Consider the following 22683-nt stretch of genomic DNA (forward strand, 5'->3'; position numbering starts at 1 on the left):
TCTCATCGTAAACTATTAAAGATAAGTTCGTTCTTTTATTTTATATTTTATTATTCGTTTTTACTGTTAAAGCGATACAGCACCTACACATTATTTCATGACATTTATGAAGATCATAAATGCTACGAAGTCACTCATAATCCCCTATGCTACATAAAGTTTTAAAATGACGTAATATTATACGGGGTAGGTATGTATATAACAGATATGTATATAACATATCTACCCCCGGTTGCAGAACTATTATTTGTTACAAATTTGAAACTTTAAAGATATTTAAATTTAATAACATCAATTATGCAAAAACACTCTTTATTATGATACTAAATATTAACAATTTAATTACAACTTCAATACTATTTTATTACAAGTACGTCAGTTACCAAGTTCATAAATAATTTATGTCATAAAATATGGCCCATACAAACAACCGTTAACTAATTACATTGAGGCCAGGAAGCTAATAGAAAATTTTACAACAGGAAGAATTACCCACGAAGGTATTCCTAGTACAGAGCGGGTAATAGTCAAGATTTATAATCGTTTATATTGATAAATGGCCAAAAGTGCACGTATAAACAACTACCGAGGTGAGTGAGATAACTCATCGTTATTAATTATGAACGCATATCCACATTCCGCATGAATAGTCAATTGCTTTCATTTTGATAGAAATGTATTCAACATTTAAACTAATGTGTATTATATAGTGAAAATATTTAGTATTTTATATATAAATAATAAGTAACTCTGGATAATTAACACAGCGCCATCTAGTCCCACGGCAAGTAGAGCTTGTGTTATGGGTACTACATAACTAATATAAATACTTACTTTTTTTTGTAATCACACTTACATAATATACATAGAAAACACCCAAACCGATAAAAACAGTTATACCCGTGAATACAAATGTTTGCACCGTGCGAGGAATCAAATCCGCGACCATCGGAAGTAAAGCGTAGTGCTAAACCGCTTGACCACCGACGCCGTCATATGTCCAAACTCAAGAGTTTATTATAAACGACTTTTTTTTTCAAATTTGCATCCTTGCTAAACCGTGACGAAATAATGTTTTTCTATATCTATAATAGTAGTAGTATAGTAGTAATGAATTGACGCATTTTGTTAATATACAAGCTGCGCCAAACCATCAGTAGAAGTTATTAGAATGGATTTAATGAGAAGAAATGGTAGTACCCACTATGGTTAGATTAATGGCAGTCGATTGTTTGTGAGTAGTGATTCATCTGGAACTGAGCAATATAACAGAACTGGTTCCATGCGTTCTAAGCAAAGTCAGTTCATTACTATTTTTGACTTCTATTATATTTTTATCCAGTGTATTCTGTCCTGATGAATTGCTACCACATTTCAAAGATTACTTTTAAATAAAAAAATAAATATTTATACATATATTAATTTGCATCTATTCTTCCTTGTCCTATTTATTTGGAGTCGCCGTAATATGTTTTTCTCTTTCATTCATCCTTATTCGCAGTCATTTACTCCCTTTCTTACCATATCATCTATCTCTTTTTCAGCCTTCATCTGCCCTTAACACCATCCACATTCAAATGTAACACCTACCTTAAGATATTACAGAGAGAGGTACAGCATTTACAATGTTCTTGCAAATATATATCCCGGTATAAAAAACGTGTCACCGTAAGTTTTTGTACTGTGTTTTGAACTGACAATATGTACATAAAAATATTGATCTTATATACTAAATGACAATAGGAAAAAGTGGGGTGACACAGTTTAGACACAGCAGTACTTAGTAGACAATTTTGGATTTGTCTTACTAGCCATTATTAAAGGCAATTATTATTTCTAGTTAACTGTGTCCCATATACTGTAAGTTAATTGTACTATTCCTATAACATTCTAACAACTGCGAGCAATAATTAGATTGTTATAGTTATGAAAATACCAGGTGGGTAGCATATAAAATATTGATTTTTAGAAACACATACAAGTGATAACGGATACTTTGTTTGTTAAATTTTTACCCACTATACACTGTAGATGGATTAATGTTGATCAATTGACTTAATACAATAATATATTTAGAAAAGTGCTATAACAGAATTGGTTCCAAGGGAAGATTATAGTGCAAGCACGTACAGTTAGACTTATTTAGATATTCTGAAATTTTCCAATGTTTTAGGAATACTTTTTAATTTTGCGTTCCATGTGAACCATCTAGAAAGTTTTAGATTTAATAATTGTGATATATAACTATATAATATACTAGCTTTTGCCCGCGGCTTCGCTAGCGTTAAGAAGTATTATTATTAGGTATAGTTTTTGCGGCTTTACAGTACTTTCATACAAACTTTTATCACCTATTTTATCCCCTTAGGGGTGAAATTTATCAAAATCTTTATTTGGGGGATGCCTACGTCATAGTAGCTTTATTTATGCAAAGTATCAGCCCGATCGGTTTAAAATTGACAAAGTTTCATACAAACTTTCATTCCCTATTTTTTCCCCTTGGGGATAGAATTAATCAAAATTCTTCTTCATCATCATTAATTCTTAGCGGATGCCTACGTCATAACATCTACCTGCATATCAAATTTCAGCCCGATCCGTCCAGTGGTTTGGTCTGTGCGTTGATAGATCACTATGTCAGTCACCTTTGATATAATAATAAATATTTAGATTAAATAAGTGAATATTCTTAAACATTGTAAAATTTGAAATTTTACAATGTTTTAAGAATACTCTTTAGTTTTGCGTTCTATAAGAATCTACTACAAAGTATTAGACATTATTAATTTTTATATATATGTACACAATTCAATGGTAATATAGTATAATAGGCAATATATTACAATTAATCATTATAATGGGATGTAAAACGAAAGCTGGATACGTGTACATGCGCTTCTAATGTGCACGATCCTCTACAGCGATATATTGCCAATATTTATCCAGTCGACTGCGAATCTACTTGTTATCTCGTACTCCACAGTATTCCTTCGTTCCAATTTAAACTCTATATACATAGCACAACGTACATTTTTACTGTGAAGGTTATTAATATTTTACTTAAGAATTTCCGAGTATTACATGTCATAATTAATTTTGTTACTCGGAGTATATTTTCCGAACGAAACCGCAACGTTATAATGAATTCTTCTTTTGTATTGAACACACTTCATATTCGTCTCAACTTTGATCAGATTTTGTATGCAGGAATAAATGCCGTTGTTATACATCAGGTATGCCTTATGACAATAGGTACTACATGTAATTTATAAGACTATTATGAATAAGCCATTCTTCAAATAACTTACTTACTTTAGTTTATTTTTATATTAACATTAATTCATATGTGTGTTAGTATATTCTAAAAGGTATTTATAATATGGGTCTAGTTACCTGAAATAAATAAGTAAATAAAAATTTAGTCCCGTGTTTTTGTTTATTTTCTGTAACTTTAAAGCAAGGTGCTAAACTGCTAGACTACTAAGGTTGTATATACATATAACACACGCATGATTATGCGCCCTTCGTCACATACATGATACGAGTATATCTTTGCGTGGCAGATATGTAACATAAATAAGGATTAGTCAAATAATACAAAAGTAATGTATAGTTTTGGATTTTTATTTATTTAGAATCCATGCTTGTAAACAGATTTGTAAACTTACAAGTAAGGTTTGATTAAAAAAATATAAATATGGCTACAAAATGTTACTGCAGTATATGGCTAAATTATAAATAAATGAAACTGTGAAATATACAGTTTATTCTGTATTACGAATAATCTAAAAGACGAAACTGTCTACCTGAGCATTTAAATCATAATTCATTCGATTAAAAATAAATTACTTTTATAACATTATCCTTTTTTAATAAAGAATTAATTATTGAATATACAATAATTGTCAAAAGAAATATATTCTATCTACAATATACAAGTAAGTAACAAACATTTATCTATATACATTTAATAGTTCGGACTAGTTCACGATTGTAGTCAAAAAGTGTGTCGCAAGGATTGTACATAAATACACAATTTACATATGAGAACACTAGAGATCGGAAGTGTTCCTTTTGGTAATTTAGAACTAGCACTGACGACTGATTTAAACGGACATCTATGAAATGTAGTCACTCAAAACTTTTTGCAGCATACACATTGTTATTGATATTCACGACTTTCTATTTATTGTATTATTTATTATTAATATAAATAAATGCACGTTGGAGTTTAAGAATATAAGGAAATGTGTGGGATATGCAGATGAAAAAAACTATTCCAGTAATTATTGTTCCTATCATAGAAAATGAAGTTACATAAATTATTATGCTGCAAAGATTTCAAATACATATGGCATCAACGTCAAGACCTGTAGTCTATTCTATAAAGCATCTTCAGAATCAGTCAACTGTAAAAATCTCTCCACGTCCGTTCAAATGTATCGTCAATATCTGGTTTTACACACTACGGGCTGGTAATTTTGCAAACACCCCTAATTACACCCAATTCTTTAAATCACATATTATAATACATATTCAGAACATAATAAATAACATTTTCAACGAGCACAAATGATTGTAGGCCATATTTCTATCTAATATTATTACAGTGAGGATGTGAGTTTGTTTGTTTGTCATGTTTGTGCAATTAACGACTCAAATAATTGATGGTGGACCGCATTCAACACGGCTTACTTTAATACAAGGCTGGTTAGATCGAAATACTTCTTGAAATCTTTAATATTTCTTATCATAACGTACACCTTCACAATACAGAATGTTTTATATATATAAAAGGAGTAAACATTGCTAACGTTAAATTCAGTTACAAGTGTCAAAATCGTAAAATTCCAATTTAAATATCACTGCCATGCTTATTTTTAATAGATTCTAAGTTCTTTTAATTTTGCTTTCAAATAAACAAACAAACTCTTGTCGAAAACAGTTTGTTATAGTGGTAAATGAATGTTTAATCGCGGTATATTTTATCAAAAATGAAAACATAAATGAGAGAAATATCAACATAAACGCTAAGCTTACACGGAAGATCTGAGCGAAATTTAAAATTTCACACTCGAAATGCCTACACTAGACTGTACATGCGGCTTACCGCATAAAGCTCTCTTAAAAAATTACAAAAAGTCTCAACATATAATAATTAACCTATCTATTATATTATTTACAATTATTGCTATCGAATGTTGCGCTTTCAACGCTCCAGTTCACTATTCAACTGGCTTATTGCCTTCACTACAAAGAAACACAGAGTTACTTAAATTATACAATGACGAAATACTACAAGAATGGAAAAGACACATATAAATTGTAGTATTAAAACTGAAAAGATAAATAAAATGTCATTATTAATCTTATAAAAGAAACTAAACATAGTGTCACACTCAATGATATGAATATTTTATAACCGGAATGATATATCATTTAAAATACGTAATTGTTTTGTTTTAAAATCATAATTAAGCAATTTGATAGGTGATTTTTACTTTTCAGTACTATCCAATATTACCAACAGACTTTATTTATACAAATGCAAAACAATATGGGATGTATAACCGTATACCGCACTGCAAATATTTAATGCATGGTGTTTTCATATACATTTATTTTCACAGTGAAAAACAAAAATACGTGTGGCCAAATTCATTGATATACACACACATTTGCAACGCGGATAGGCTTTGTATACTAATTTCAGTCTGCATGTTTTATGATAGAATATTTATGTACCTAATATGAAAATTAACAGAGAATTTCAGAAAACAATAATTACCAAACATGGTAAAAATGTCTATTAGAAATTTATCTATAAAATATATCTAATTCAACATTTACTCACACCAACAAAAATGGGTGCCGCCCATATGCCAATGACATTATTTATTCTTAATTCAGTAAAAGTAATAAAATTGGTCAGACAAAATACTCAGTCTTTGAAATACAAAAGAAGTCGTCTTAAGTATGGACATACAATATTCCATTGCTATTGTCAATGCAATGTCAAGTTATTGTAGACTTAGTTTTCGCACTAAAGAGTTGGTATCCCCGCAAGTTTTGTCTTATTCGCATTCGGGCGGCACGACAGTTTTGGTATTGGCGGGGAGTGCGGGCGGCAGCGCGGCTTGCGCACGCGCCCGCGCCAACGCCTACGCTAGCGCTGGCGCGGCGGGCCGCGCTCAGGGTCGGTGTGGATGTGCTGAACTTAACGATGAACTACTCACCCCAGAATCACTACTTTTTTCTGAGGCACAAGGCTCGCCACCAGCCACAAATTTCACAACATTAAGCCTATGATCTGATTCACAAGTGTCATCCCTAGCTCCACCTGGTAGACCTCCAGAACGTGCGATTGTTCTTTCTCCGACTGAGCCAGGATATCGTTCGATTCTATCGCACTCAGCGTCGTCGGGTTGTCGTCGCCGCACGGAACGCTTTGCTTGAGGCGCTGGTTCTGGTGGTCTATGGGTGGGTTCATCAGCTCTATGAACTAGCGGTGAAGTTCTAACACGGACACCACCAACCCCAACGCTTGCCTCATAACAGCCTGAATCGCGAGGGAACTGCCGACGTCCAAAGGGTGAATCACCTCCTTCCGAACTAGAACCACCTCCATCACCTTCTCCGTCTCCTTCGCCACCTGATTAGACAATAAAAACTTTAGTTATAACTTAATAGATATCTATTTTGTCTTTCCATATTATTTAGATTGGACCTTCATTTATTGTATTACACTAAACTTACATTCAAGCTGATGTAACAGTTGTACAGCAGCTAAGATACGAGTGCGATGTTCTGGGGTCATAATTCCCAAGTAGTCTAAGTCTGACGGTTCAATCTCTTTAAAAAGTTCTATATCTTCATATCCATTTCTAGCAAAGGCCACTGTATATTCTGGTAAGTCTATTCTTCTAAGTAATTCATCAACTGTTCGTGGTCGAGTTTCCCATAACCTTTCACGACTCTTGCACCATTTGGAAGACCTTGACCGCATTGTGTCTCGATCAGAGAGAACTTCGACGTTAGCAAATTTGAAGTTTCCTACTTTGTTGTTCAAAACTCCTCGCCAAATACCCGATGCATTCATGTTGATAACTTCTATGATGTCTCCTTTCTGTTAACAAAAATAAATGGTTGAGAATGTACTTTACTTGCACTGCAAATAAGAAAATACTTAAGTGGTAGTTAAGGTAATCATTAAGATATCTTACCTTGTATCTCAAGGCATCCTTCTCATAAATATTAGGTACATAATCGACGAGTGCTCGGGCTCGGCACAGCATTTGCGGCACAAGCAAGCTCCGCCCGGCTGGACTTAATTCTATGTTTTCTTCTGCCGAGAGAGATGAGTGATTACTACCGGCGCGAACCAATGCTTGTGTGCCTGTACATAAATATTTTTAGACTTAGAAATCTCAATTTGTTGCCTAGAATATGCCCAATGCATTGAAATTAGCAATACCTGTAGATACATCTTTGTATGACTGTGAATAGGTAGGATTTTGTTAATTTAGTAAAATTAAGGATTTTATTATTAATAGGAGTAGGAATTAATTTAAATAACTAATAGTAGTATTTACAAGAATATAATTGTAAGTAACACATGGGATGTTATAGTACACAGAAAGGAAAGACGAACATATTTACAAACAATGTTTATATTAACACAGACAAATAACTCAATAAATCCACTCACTACTGCCTGATCCGCTGGGAAGACTTTCGAAAGAACTATTAGAACATGGAAATGCTTGGTCACCACTAGTTCGTCTATCACTTCCTTCTGGGCCTCTCTCTTGTCTTAATCTTGAAATTTTTCTTTGGACATCTTGCCTTAGGCCACGCACTTTTCCCGCTAAATTGGAAACACCCTCACACTCTTCAGCAGACTGAAACCGATGTAAAGACTGTAAGTTGGGCAAAGGATATGGTAATTAAAAGTAAGATCTATCATGAATAGCTATTTTATTATAATAGAAAATATTTTACTACAATAAAAAACATATCTGTATAAAATTATAGCAAACCATAATAATGAAAAATTACCTTATGTACTGTGGCTATGTGTTGTGAATCAGTTTCGCTCTCTTGATCCTCGTAATCTGAAGAGGCGGGTGATAATGGATCAGCACCTATCCGATATCCCGACATTTGTCTGTAACCTCTTCTTGAGTCTCGTTCTGATCTATTTGACTCAATTGAAATGCCTGATAGTCTTGAACCTATTGATTGGATGTCGGATGCAGCATAATCCCCACTTTCTCTGTCCCTTGCAGTTCTTAATGGAATAACAGTAGTCGGGTATGGACCGCTTTGTGGAATAATTAAACCTCTCCTGGGGGCTCTCGCTAAACTTATGTCACCAGCACTTCTTAGTGATATAACCCCTTCGCCTCTGGGCTCATTTCGTAGATTTAACGTGAAGCACACACGTCCGTTTTGAAAAGTTGCAGCAGGTGCTCCACCGCCCATAAGAAAGTCTTCAGGATCACTTTCATATGGAGGTTCATCATACCAATGCCCTCTTCCAGTCAGTCCTCTCGCTTCGTCGTCGTACATATACGTGTCGTCTGTAAACGATTCCTCTGTTAAACTTCTATGCAGTATTTCCAATAATGCAAATAAAAATGTATGTGCAAATAAAATTGCCAAATAAATTTACCCTTAAATACCTCTCCATGGAAGACTTCACTGACAACACTGCATGTAAAGCTGAATACATCGCAACATCGTAAAGCCGTGCGTGGTTTATGCAAAATATCAGTGCAATGAACATGCATTTAGCACTTTGTCGCAAAAAAATCTGATGAATAGTTGGATCCAAGTGTAATGTAGATACTTTAATGTAATGAAAAAAATATATAAACTTGGCCGTTTTGATTGTCAATCATCTTGATCTGTATTAATAATGATATTTATAAGAAATTCACACATGGTAAGTGAGACGTGTAATTAACGAACGAGACAGTAAATTAACAACATTCCGCAAAATACAGAAAATTTAAAGTAATATTGTTTCGTGCAAGGAGACCCCATCAATGATGTTTTAACTATTTGTTTTTCTAAATATTTTAACCCGTTATTTTGACGAAATGTATTTCAAATGCTCTTATAATTATTATGATATATAAAATAGAGCCTTTATAGTAGTAGTAGTAGATCACTATCATTTTTTTCTAGTTTCACACATCCAAAAGATAAATTAAACAAATTCACTTGAAATATTTTTGAGTACACAATTTATATAAGTTAGATTAAAACATCGTTGACAAACATGCAACAGGTTATTAATTCACCTGCTGAAAATATTTAAGAATAATAATAACTTCTTCTCAGACATTCAAAGGTCACTAGAAGAAATACCTCTTTTTTGGTATAAGTTCGTCATTGTACGCATTTATTTTGTAAGTTAGTTGTTGTAAACGCATGACGTTATTACATTATAATATAGCAATAATGTACATTAAATTACAATATTGCATATTATTTTTTATTATCTATATTGATTTTGTAATTACATACTTAGTAATTAATATTTATGTAACGTTATGACCATCATTTTTAATTCATTGAACGCCAAAATAGTTAAAGTAAGATAAATCTAACGTAAGATAGAAAATTTAATTGAAGCATGATACAATAATGAAAAGCATAGCAAAACCAAAATTTTCATTTCAACATCAAATACCAAAAGCGACTAAACAACCAAAGCATGAAAATCGAAGGTATAAATTTTGAAAACAAGCTGAATCATCTTTGATTTTCGTATCAAATCTTTTGCTTAGACTTTTCACAGTGTAACTTTTTCCAAAACTTTTAAACTTTTTTGGAAAAGTTCACATACATCAAAATTTTAAACGTACCTCCAAAGGGACCTCTTACACCGTCTCTTCCCATATTCATAAGGCCATGTCTTATATCTCTTAAAATCTGGAACAAAGAATTTTTAATTATTGTCAAAATACACTTTTTTTACGATGTCTTTTGAGTTGAATGGCAAACAAGCCGATGGTCCACCCGATAGTGGAAACCATCGTTTATACTTATGAATAGCATTGTGGACATTATGTCATACTTTGCTTTGACTAAGATATCCCTTTATACCCTCTAATTTCACTGCCTTATCTCTTCTTTCAACACAGCTTACTAAAAAAGCTGAATTAATTGAGACAGAAGTACCCACAGTACCGCAGACGATTTTGTACAAAATGTACCTCAGTATAATTGGCATAATAACTAAATATTCTTGAAAGGAAATAAAAGCATAATACTGTTACATCACACTTTTGGAGCAAGTTAGAATGCGCTATAAATATTTATTAACTGGTGTACAGGTAAATGATGAACGATTCGAATGGAAACTTTCTTTACAAAATATTTTCTTCAAGGAATGCGTGAACACGATAATAAATATTCAGAGAGGCAATAAAACGACCACTTTCTCGTAAGTAGAAAAGTATTGAACATTAACTTAATTTATGCACACTTTGTTTCCGAGGCGGCCACGTTACTACACGAAAGGGATTTGCTTGTCGTTTTGTACAAGTAAACGTAATTTTATATTATTTAAGTCTTACAGAAGACTCTAACACGACTGTTTGTTTGGCTAATATAGAGCAAATAATCGTATATTTTTTGAAAAAAGTATGATAGATAGAAATAAATATGAGTTAGATAGAAATAAATATATCCCTGACTGCTGTGGTTACTCTGCCACAAAGAATATTATAATAAACAGATAGCTGGTCATGAAACTAAACCACCTTCACTAAAAAACAAAAAAAGGAAATATGAGAATAAATTTATTTGATGATGTGTTTATTTTCCCATAACGAGTACTAACAATAATAAGTGACATATAAAATATAAATAATTATCTATTTTACAATAATATAGGCACAATCTGTTGTCTATTAAACATAGCTTTAAGCCACAGTTGTCACGATAGACGATAGTCTATTGTGACAACTGTGACTATGACTGAGTGACAGTCAATAATAGTCAAAGCCTATTATTATGACTGACTGGCTGTCTAACGTGTAAAAGGTGTCTAACCTTCTCAAAAAATTGACAGTTAATGATGACGGAATTGGATTTGAAAACACTTTTTCATGCAATTATTTTTCGAATGAGTTTGTGGTCCCCGATTAGCATATCAAAAGGGTAGTGTTTTTACACAATAACCTAATATTATAGCGGAGACTTGATTTAAATGAGAGAACTTTATGCCGTAGAATATTAAATAGATTCTTCCTTTACTTTTATGTTTTCACGAATAATAGGATAAAATCGTAATTGAAAAACTTCCCCTGCGGCGGGGATCGAACCCGTAGTTCACGAAGTTAAGGGTTAAGTGTTATTATGAGAACCGATTCAAAATTAAACAAGGATACATTTTATTAATCAATCACAATTTTGGTTAAATAACTTTTAATAAAATTCCTGGATTTTCAGTTAAGTAAATGTTCAAATTAACAGTGAATAAATAATGAAATTCGTAATATAATTAATGTACTTAAAATAATATTTCTATCAAATTTAAGTTTTAATAGCGAAATTGTTATTAACACATATATTAAATACTTTAATATTATATTTGATGTAATATACAAATGTATGTAAGTAATATATTAACTGGTAATCTTGTGTACTCAAATATACCAGAAATTAATATTCTGTGTTTTTGTTTTATATAAAATATATTCATATTACTAGCAAAATGTGTTACAGTATATGTTAAGTGGAGTTACTAAGAATGATTTTTCAAAATTTTAATTAAACAGTATATCAGTAATTAACAAGGCGAATATTTCCTAGATAACCACTGTTTTTGTGATCAATTTTATACAATAATGATTATTGTATAAAATTGTTTATTGCAAGAGTAACATTTCTAAATACAATACTCCAAGTACCAGGGTCCCATACTTTTACTAGCGTTGGTATTCGCTGAGGAAGGGGCTTCCGAAGTTTCGTAGGGAAGCGATACAACTGCCTCTAATAGGCTTAGCTCGAGATTAGGGCGCGATTAGCTCGGCTCGCGTCCGATGCTCGAGCCAGCCATAAGATTACAACTTAGTGTGACTCTCAAATCAGATTAGTTTCGGGTGTGTCGGCTTTAGGAGTACGGCTTTTTCGTGTATCCTTTATGTACCGTGAATATGTTTTATTTCTATGATATATATCTACATTTTTATTTATATCTTATTAATATTATAAAAGCAAAAGCGTGTGAGTGTGGATGGATATTTGTTACTCTTTCTCGCAAAAACTAGTGAACGAATTTTGATGAAACTTTACAGTAATATAGATTATAGGTACATACATATACGCTATAAATTGCATGCGGTTGAAACCGGGGCACAGCTAGTATCGATATAATTTAGCCCTCATTACATAAAGGAGCAGTAAAATGTAAGTATGCAGTTCTATAAATGGCGATTGATAACCTCAGTATTCTATATGTTTAACACAGTTTTTACGATGGTTGCAATTTCGAAAGGTCGCATAAGATGTGGTATAAGAAATGAAATATGTTATTTACAAACAAATGCAGTAAGTGCGTATGTACTTACTTTATTTCATATAGAGATAAAAGATAAAATCCGACTTTATGGTATTATATTTGTTTTATATGAATGTAACCTATGTCCTTCGCTGACTTCAGCGCTGGTATAAACGTTTGTATAGGAAATTAATTGTTTTTCAAGTGAGGGGTATAAAATTTATAACAATAATAAAAATGGACTACTTGACTTATTATTTCTACTCAGACGAAAGCCTATCTGTTTAATACACGTTAAATATTCTGATAGGGCTCATTTCTTTACATTCCTAAAAAAATCTACTACTTGTATTGGGTCTCTGAATTAGCATTTTGTTTGAAACAGTTTTTACATTAATTCATAAGGAACAAACTTACTTCTTCTTGTTCTCTCGCTAATTTGTCTTTTTTCTTCATCGCTTCCTGTACCTTTAACTGTAACAAAGAGAAAGTATGTTCAGCCATGATAACAAAAATTTGAAGTATATAATTCGATATATACAGTTTCTGAGGTACCTGTAAACACGAATAGAATTAAAAACTATCCACAAACTGAAAGAACTCTTGGTTTAAAATTATTACCGTTGACAATTTTATTATCTCATTAAATTTCAGATGTTTGTTATTCAATTTATATATACTTTATTAATTACAATCCTGGGTGCGTATAGTTTAATAATTAACATCTAAAGTTGTACGCAAATAACCTACTGAGAAGATTTAAAAATAAATTTATTTATTTTATAAATAATAAGGACCCTATAACTGTAGTAATAAATACTAATATAAATAAGTACTAAAATATAAAATTCAATTTATTTCTGAAAATAAATTCATGCTATCATGCTATTTTGAACATAGTTATATAATTCAACATGCATTTTGTTTTGTTTTTATAAAACTAAATTCGTGCATCAAGGAACATAATGTGCATTTCTATAAAGACGAAATAGTGCAAAAAAAGTAGTGCCGAATAAAAGAATATTACAAATATCAATAAAGTGACCATAGGGCTAAGAATTTAATAGTTTTTTTGGCCTTCGCCAAGATTTGATACACCTTCGAATGAGCATGCCAATAAAAATATAGCCAAAATTATTTGTGAAAAATTTGGAATTTTGAATATCTGTTACGACTCTGCTGGCAAAGTATAATGTTATTAATATATAATACATAATTAATATTTCAGTAAGTATAGTCTTCCAAACCCACTACATATATTAAAATATTTGTATAGTGTTATAATAAAACATATACTAGTATGCTATGTAATCTAATAGTATAAAACTATTAAATTACATAGCATACATCATTATTAATTTGTATAACCCATTTTACTAATAAATAAGCAATAAAATCTTTTTTCTTGCATGCTTGCATGCTAATTAGAAATTACGAATATCAAAAGAAATAGTATAAATTGATTGGTGGTAAAAAAAATTTTTGAACTGCTTTATAAATAATAAATATCTACAATTTGCCATACAGAGCATAACAGATTTTGGTACATCCTGCTATATATTTGACAGATTTATTTTCATCAACACGAATAATAATATAATGTAATTAATCATAAAAAAATGCAATTAATTTAGCAATAGTTAAATAATAAAATACAGTATTCTGTACTTGAAAATAAAAAACGACAATTTACATTTTTTATATATTTGACATTACATGATTAATCTGCCTTGTTTTTCTGTCAAATACATAGACTAGGTTGACCAATGGAGAGCTCACCCTATGTATTGTTTCTTCAAAGGTGTTAGGTTGGGCGGCACTCATTTGTAAGGTGCGGAGGCGATCATAGTCCCTGGGGTCAACCATGGACCTCAAAGCCGTGTCGGGTCCAGGACCCAAACCCAGACCACTTTGTAGCACGCTGTCTGGTGTGTCGACCTGAAGGAAATGTTCACTTTTAATTCTTTACGACTACTGTTAACTGTTTCTATACTTGGAAAGCCAAACAAAGTAATGAACTGCATTGACACTTTATAGAAGTCGTTTTCCGCCTTCTAGAGAGATGCATTTGAAGCATAAAAATCTTGAAAAGAATACTGTGATGCTCAGTTGAGACAACTGAAGGAACTTGCCTATTTATCTAATAAATTTTAATGGGATAATATAAATCAATTATATATAATATATGAAATATACGATATATGTTTTTTATATATAAATATTATTTTACATCAATTATTTATGTGTTGTTGTTTTGTCCATTTGGATACTACGACAATACATGCAAAACTTAATTTTTTTTTAAAAGTCGTGATAACTTATACATGTATTATGTCACGAGAAAACTTTATGATTAAAATAAAAAAATTTACAAAATTCAAATCTTATAAAAAATTAATTCAATCATAATTTCAGTAATATTTTAATTAAACACATTTTAGTTAGAGCATTTCAGTTTTAGATGTACCATTTATTATAACAACGTCAAAACGTTGCTTTATCGAATCATGAACTGAAGTTAAAATCAACACAATATTGAAGGCAAAAATAAATTTCGTTCATTTATCAAAGTGGCGACTAGTCATTTTTCTTATAAAGATAGCCCAAAAGAACAGCTACACTAAAAACTTTTCTAAAAGTCGAAACTTTTTTGCCAATCACCGCAGTAACCACAGTATGATAAATTAACGAAAATGTTGTGCAAATTAACTTACTAACTCATAATACCTACACTAATTATAAGAAAGAACAAATTTTATGAAGTGATATTATTATGTGGAATATAATATCCAAAATCACTACATCTATTTTAAAAATCATTTCATCATTGAAAAGGTGCGTTATTGCTGAATAGGATACACAGTACGTAAATTACTTAACCAGTATAAAATAAACACGAGTCAATAATATAACAAATATTTAATGCAATAAAATAAAGAAGGCAAAGCTATTCAAAATTAATAATTAAGAATTATTATTGTAATATCTTAAAAAAGTTTTATGCCTATAAATTGATGTTCCATATTGAAATTATTTTCAAATGAGTGGAAACTAACTACATTCATTTAGCATACAGCATATTCAGGTATGCTAAAATAGAAATACTAAAATCACTCCACTAATTGACATATGTTGGCTATAAAGTTTGCAGACAAAAAACATTCCCATTTATCATGTCTAAGTGAAAAAGCTAAGGATATCTGCATTACAATGAGGCTACGTGGACGATTAATTAATCATAGTATTCACAATGGTTGCCCATTAACTTCGCACTTGATAAGGGAACGACAATAGCTCGGTCCTATAATGTGACAACCCTACGAGGCTAAATTCAAACGGTGCGAAATTTATTGGTCCGTTATCAAATTCACACACATTTTCTTTTCGACAGTAATATTTTCAAGCGCTCAATCTATATTTAGTTATATAATAAATTACATTATTGGGAATATGGTGAGTATATTTAGTAGCTTATCTTATAAGAAATGAAAGACGCATGGATCCATTACTTAATAGTTAAAATGCAGTGAGAAAAAAGACAAAATATGGTCATACATTCTTATCTGCTCTACTTCGTGTTCATTATTATTTATCATTACTCATATTATCATTACTTCGTGTTCCAGTATGAATTCTTTCACATTGTTTAAATAGAATAAAAAATGTTAATATTTTACTCAATTATAAACTCACCGCCCATCCCGATTGTGTCCCACAATATGTGGAATAATACGAATATTAACAGGAAATTTTCAAACAGGTGCAGTGGTATAGAGATTATACTCCACATACGCAAATTCATGAATATCACCTTGATTAATGTTCTAATAAATAAATAGGTACCATCCCGCTACAAACTTAGTTGAACTTTTAATACTAGTACTAGACAAAAGATAACAATATGTAATTAAAAAAAAATACAGATAGAAATTACATACAAACAGTTATTATACCAAACAAACATACCCGTGACTAGCAGACTACTTTTAATAGACCGCCAAACAGGCATTAATTTCGCCATTTATACAACTATTTATTCACTAAATAAATATATAAAAGAAAACAAACAAATATGCAATACCTGATTTCCAAATAGATCACAATGAACACAAAGTTCGGACAGTAATATATCAAGCTACAACAATTAAAATAACTGCAGAATGCAAATTACTATAGCGCACACGGTTCTGTTTCAGTACAAGAAATGTAATTCGCGTCAAAAACATTGTTATGAAAATATTTCCACTGTAAACGTGATAAATGAGTCCCAAGGCATAACTTCAGTAGTTGCTAAACTTTAATATCAGCCACATTTCACTGGAGTGGATTTACTATTTTAATCCATGCATCGTGATTTCTCCGTGCTATAACTTTATTTGTGGGTACACAAAACTTTTACAAGGAAATTTAAAGGTGGAAACATTCTGAATGTTAGCTAAATGTTAGTTCCATTATTTTACTAAAAATATGTCTCATAATTTTTATTTTTACTAAGCAGTATATAAATTACAATAATTTGAATTCGGAATTACAAGTAGAAGCAAGATCGAAATTTAGACTATTAACATACTAAATAGTTTTTTCTATAATATTTAATTAACATTTGTTTGGTAGTATATACCGTTGATAATAAAAAAAAGTTGATGTAGGATTGTTGTTGTTGATAAACGCCGTGAGATAACGACAAGTAGACTGCATGTATATGAATTTTAGAAAAAAAAAACAAAACAATATCTCGCTATGGTCCGGCGTTCCATATTTAAAATTATTTATATTTTATTTTTAAGTAATATCTAATGGTTATTTTTGACGTATGTAAAATTTATTAGAAATATAATACATGTTATAATTAATTATAACACGCGAAGTCAGAGATACGCTTAAGCGTATCACTGACTTCGCGTCTTGATATTACATATGCAAAATGAATTCATATAAAGCTCAACTAGCACGATATCATATTTAATTTTCCTCGTTCTTCTAAGCTTTTTTCTCCTTAAATTAAATCCGAGAAATTTAAACTGAAATGTAGTTAGTCAATTAGATGTTACAGTACGTAATATACGGTTAGGAATTGACACGCAAAGTCATGCCGTTGCGACATCCATTTGAATTCTGCTGAACCAGTTTCCAAAAATATTGAGGGCAATTTAAGAGTTCTGCTACTCTCTGTAAATTCGTTCGAATATAAACCTTCAGCTTTTACCAACCAGAAACTAGCGCTAAATTCTTTATTGATGCACTATTATGTATTTACGAGGACCGTAATGCCAGCGAACGCTAGCACAGTGTCCAACTATTACGTTTTATTGGCAGTATCGTGCCTGGCAGGCTGTAATATGCCAATATTGTATAAAACAATACAATACAAGATATTCTTCCGTAAACTGACAAGGAATATTACTATAGTAGACAATTAATAGTAAATTTATGTCTTTTTGATATTATTTTTTGACGAGACTGAAATAACAAAGAAGCTGATGATTCACTATATGGAATTCAATGCTAATACTATAAATTTTGAGTTGTGTCCGTCTGTCTGTTACTTTATTACGGTTAAACGGATCTTGATGAGATTAAAAATGAATGACAAATTGTATCAGGAGGACGAATTTAGGCTACCTAATAGGTAGCCTAAATTCTGCTAAAAAACAGACAAATTCGCGGCTAACAGCTAATCGCCTATATATAATATATGAATAATACTATGAACATACAGAAGAATAATAATTCTTGAGGAGTAAGGTTTTATGCGTATATATATTTATGGGTATTCTATAATTTTACTGCCAAATCTTACGATTTAAATCGGAACACAACTTGCAAAGCAAATAGCTTGTAGAAAAGCTGGATGAGACAAAGGTACATAGAAGACATTTCATGACACAAAGTATTCTGTAACAACTACATGTATTATAAATATAATAATTGGTAGGTCCAATTTCTAATAACGACTTATAACTTTATTAATTTTTAACTAAAAATTCAATCTCGGATTGATGATGCCATATTAAATGCAACACAAAAATGCATATTCCGTATGTACCTAGGCTCAGGTTAGAATCTGCGGGCATTAATATGTAGTATTATATTGTACTTTATTAAACATAAAGAGAAAACTCTCCTAATAGGTGCACGTAATAATTCAAAGACAAAATTGATTGAAGCAATTTATATTTGTTGTTCCTACAAATATTTGCGCAAACATAATCTTGTTGACCCGAACATCTTTGCATTAATACCGCCAATGAGGCCATACTGATGTTTTAAAACATTTTTCCTCAATTTGTAAATCTTTCAAAACAATGACTCGACTAATGAAGTTTGTTCGAATATTAGCTCGAGAACTTTATCGAATGATGAGAAAGCGAGGACTATGCAAATTCATTTTCTTTAATTAAGTAAATTGATGTTTGTTTTAAAAAAATATTGAACTGATGATTTTAAGTGTTTTAATTATATCGATTATTTAATAATCTTAACTTTTTTTGACTCTTTATTGTACCTATAAAAATTTATTGAAATTAAGTTAACGATAGAAATATATAGTAGGTATGCACAGGATTGTATATACAATAGAATGTAATTCTATTAATTAATGTTCATATCTTAAAATTAAAAAAGAAGGTTCTTTTTTATAAAAAATATATATGAAATTACTTCAACAAGTTAATAAACTTAGTAACATATATTATATTTCATTATACAAAACTGATTACTTAATGTTTTGATTAATTATGTAATTTAATGTTCATTTAAAAATAATTAAATTAAAATAAAGTGTTTCATAATTTGGAGTACCGTTTAATATAAATTAATTATCATTAAGATAATTAAATCTTCCACCAGTTTAATCATATATATATATATATATGAATTTATGAAATTCAATTAATATTCAAATATGAAAATATCACAGCAGATCATTCATAACTTTGATCCCGACGAAATAAATTGAAAAATTCCTGATAATCACGAAGAAGGAAAATTTATATTTTCATTAATTTAGACTGCAGTTATATTAATGAATATTTAACAATCGGAGGAGAGCTCTCAAGAGCTCCAGCAAAAAAATGAGTCACTTTATTAATAATTTGATGAATAAAATTACTGTATTTAACAGCTTCAAAAAAGAAGAAAATTGTAAAAGCTCTTACCTATTTTTATCCTATTATTTATGATCCACAAATTAATTATTAGGAAATAGCCTGAATTGCTATAATATATTCTTTCAACATTTGGCCTAGCTGTTTAGCACAGTGCCTTACTTTCAACAGTCGGAGGTTCGAATCCTCATACGGTGGGAATAAATATTTATGAGTACGATTGTATCGGTCCGGGTGTATATTATGTTTGTATAAAAAAAAACGTATTTACCACAGAGTACATACAGTAATAATTGATGCAAAATTGTACATTTTATCAAATGTATAATTTTATTTATACAGACAAAATTAAATTTTCAGTAGTCACTTTAATTTTTGTCTGCCTGGTGTATCATCAATGCCGTGATCATAGAGAAAAAATTATATACCTATATAATATAAATATTCAAATCATTATTTCATATATTTATAAGATCTAGAAGATTTATATTGATTTAAATTAACATTAACCTACATTCATTGTAATATAACAACAAACTCCGCAATAACAATCCAATATCCAACTTTATGAAGAGCAATAGACGGCGTGTCCACATCAGATAGGAGGATCATCCCGTCGGAATTAAGTGCTACATTTTTCCACGTCTACCTATTTATTAATCTCTGGACGGGGATGGGGGAGTACGTCACTGCATGCCTTTTGAGAAATGACGCTTGCCAAACTTAAGTCGGTTGAGCCAAGGCGACGCCTGAGTTATGACCATTTGTTGGGCCACGGATAAAGGCCATTAGAGCGCGCGGCATAATCCTTATCGGGGAACTTGCACTTAGGATTAATACTGTCAGAAGTTGCTTTTTTCGGGTATTGGCGCGGGTTTGTCCAGCTGTGATTAGGGGATCGCGTTCGTGGATTGTACGCCCGCGATAAAATATATTCCGATTGTTATTTTTTTTTGTAACATTGTAACAAAAAAACTTGTTGTTAGATTTTTAGTATTATAGTTTTAGTAGAATATTAGGGAAAGATTTATATCATTATTTTCTCTACAATGACAATGATAAGATATCGTTTATACCACTTATTTTATCGTCTATAATGATTAAAATAGATGTTACTACTATATAAATAAAACAACATACAAGTTAATCAAAATTAATACATACTAAATAACTAAATATAACATTTACGAGTACATTCAAACTTTCATAATAATAATACGCATATGCGTATTAACATCTATACTGTACCATTTGAGAAGCAATAAATAAATAAAATAACGAAAAAAACAATATTTACGAGTACATTCAAACTATCATAACAGTAATATGTATATATTTATATGCAAGTACGCATATGAAGAGAGGCGTCGCGTCATACTAATTGCTACGAGTGCATGTCAAAGGGACCGGCGTCGCGCCGGATCTACATAATGGCGGATAGGGTAGGCGGATGGGGTAAATATATGAAAGAAAAGAAAGGGCCTCGTGCAGCTAAAATTCGGATGCCAAATACGTCACGGCGCCATGGAGATGTCATTGACACTAGTGTAAAGTGCATTTTGTATTTTCTGTATATATGTTTTTTTAGATCGGGATGCATTGAGTTCATATTAGTATAATATGTAGCCAATCATTAAAATATTACATTGTCATTTAACAAATTTTAATAACAATTTTAAATTATTTGAGTTAAGATAAATGATCGTCTCAGATTATCAAACATTATATTTTGATTGTTACTAAACAAAACAAAACTTTTACAAAAAATACAAAACAATATAGTATAATGACAGACTGATCCCAATAGATTGGATTTTATTCAGTAAATTTTGAAATGAATAAAGTGCACAGAATTTTGAAGCGATAGGAAAATTGTTATAAAAGTTTATAGACCAAAGTTAGAGCGTAACATTGGTATGAACAGGTTAGTAACAGGATAAATACATTTACTTACCATTTAACTACAAAATACAAACAAATGCAGGTTAGATAATACAAAAGCTAAACTAATTTCTTATAGCCTATGCTCCAAGCCACTTAATAATTATTACATTAATTAGGGAAAACTTTGTCCAGCATTAGGATAATAGTGGTGGTGGTAGTGAAGGGTAAACATTTTAATCGAAGGGTAACAATGTGTGAATACTTACCCTTTGTGGCGGTAATATTTGACGAGGACTGTGGGCGTGTTTCGGCGAACAGGAGCCATGTTTTTCTTTCCTATGCGACTTTAGACCGCGAAGTAGTCTTGAAAACGTTGTTACCTTCTTCTTTGCTGTTCCAAGGCAATTATCTGCAAGAAAGAAATCTATTTCAATTATAAGGTAAGTTCAAACATTACATATTACGAGCTGTACCCACAGCTTCGACTGCGAACTGGTATATATTACATAAATTGAAATTGACTTTTACACATATTGTTTTATTTTTATATACTTTTATATATAAATATATGTATGTATGAAAAATTCTATTTAGTGTTATATAAAATTTTAAAACTATTAAATTCAGGTATGAAATAAATATATTTAAATATAAACACGTGTAAGTTTATAATTAGTAATATAATATAGTAATAAATTATTTTTCATTTAGTTCGAATCTTGTATTTCTGATTTAAAATGTTATAACGACGTATAAAAAATGCAATTTATAACTGAACTGAACTGAATCAAAAACCAAACTATATTGAAGTGAAGTTAAAATATAAATCGTGAAAATATAAAATATATGGTCGAATATATAAAATTTTTTTCAAAGATGTTTTTCAATTATATATATAATTATAATAATATGTTTTATATAGCTTTAGTTTAATATAACAAAAAATAAAGTTGCGTATAATATAACAATGTGATGGAAGGCACCAATAAACAAAGGCCACACTGAAGCAAGGTTATTCGTTCTTACATACAATACAAAAGTTTGATTAAGCGTGTACATTCTGAAAGAAATATTACTTTAAGTAGGAAACAAGGAAATAAATAAAGACTAAGAAACAACAATTCCTTTTATGACAGTAACAAGTTTATAGAGCCGACATTAGATGAGAATCCGACG

General features: G+C 30.7%; 1 protein-coding gene across 6 annotated transcripts in view; it reads right to left on the reverse strand.

Moving 5' to 3' along the window:
• Positions 1 to 4261: 4261 nt before the first annotated feature.
• The window catches only part of LOC131844738 (uncharacterized), a 129637-nt gene continuing 111215 nt past the window's right edge, over positions 4262 to 22683 (reverse strand). The window contains exons 5-13 of one of the 6 annotated variants that reach the window (XM_059193694.1): positions 21774 to 21916; positions 14297 to 14455; positions 12935 to 12991; positions 9876 to 9942; positions 8059 to 8582; positions 7709 to 7901; positions 7224 to 7396; positions 6757 to 7126; positions 4262 to 6652 (exon numbers count right to left, since the gene is read on the reverse strand). In XM_059193694.1, the coding sequence (XP_059049677.1) occupies positions 6192 to 6652; positions 6757 to 7126; positions 7224 to 7396; positions 7709 to 7901; positions 8059 to 8582; positions 9876 to 9942; positions 12935 to 12991; positions 14297 to 14455; positions 21774 to 21916 (2147 nt within the window). In that variant the 3' untranslated portion in view covers positions 4262 to 6191. Of the gene's footprint in view, positions 6671 to 6756; positions 7127 to 7223; positions 7397 to 7708; positions 7902 to 8058; positions 8583 to 9875; positions 9943 to 12934; positions 12992 to 14296; positions 14456 to 21773; positions 21932 to 22683 lie in introns of all 6 variants that reach the window. The other 5 variants (XM_059193695.1, XM_059193693.1, XM_059193697.1 and 2 more) reach the window with 5 other exon arrangements.

Source organism: Achroia grisella, unplaced genomic scaffold (genome assembly GCF_030625045.1).
Source record: "Achroia grisella isolate CSIRO2021 unplaced genomic scaffold, CSIRO_AGI_Agris_v1 utg413, whole genome shotgun sequence".
NCBI lineage: Eukaryota > Metazoa > Arthropoda > Insecta > Lepidoptera > Pyralidae > Achroia > Achroia grisella.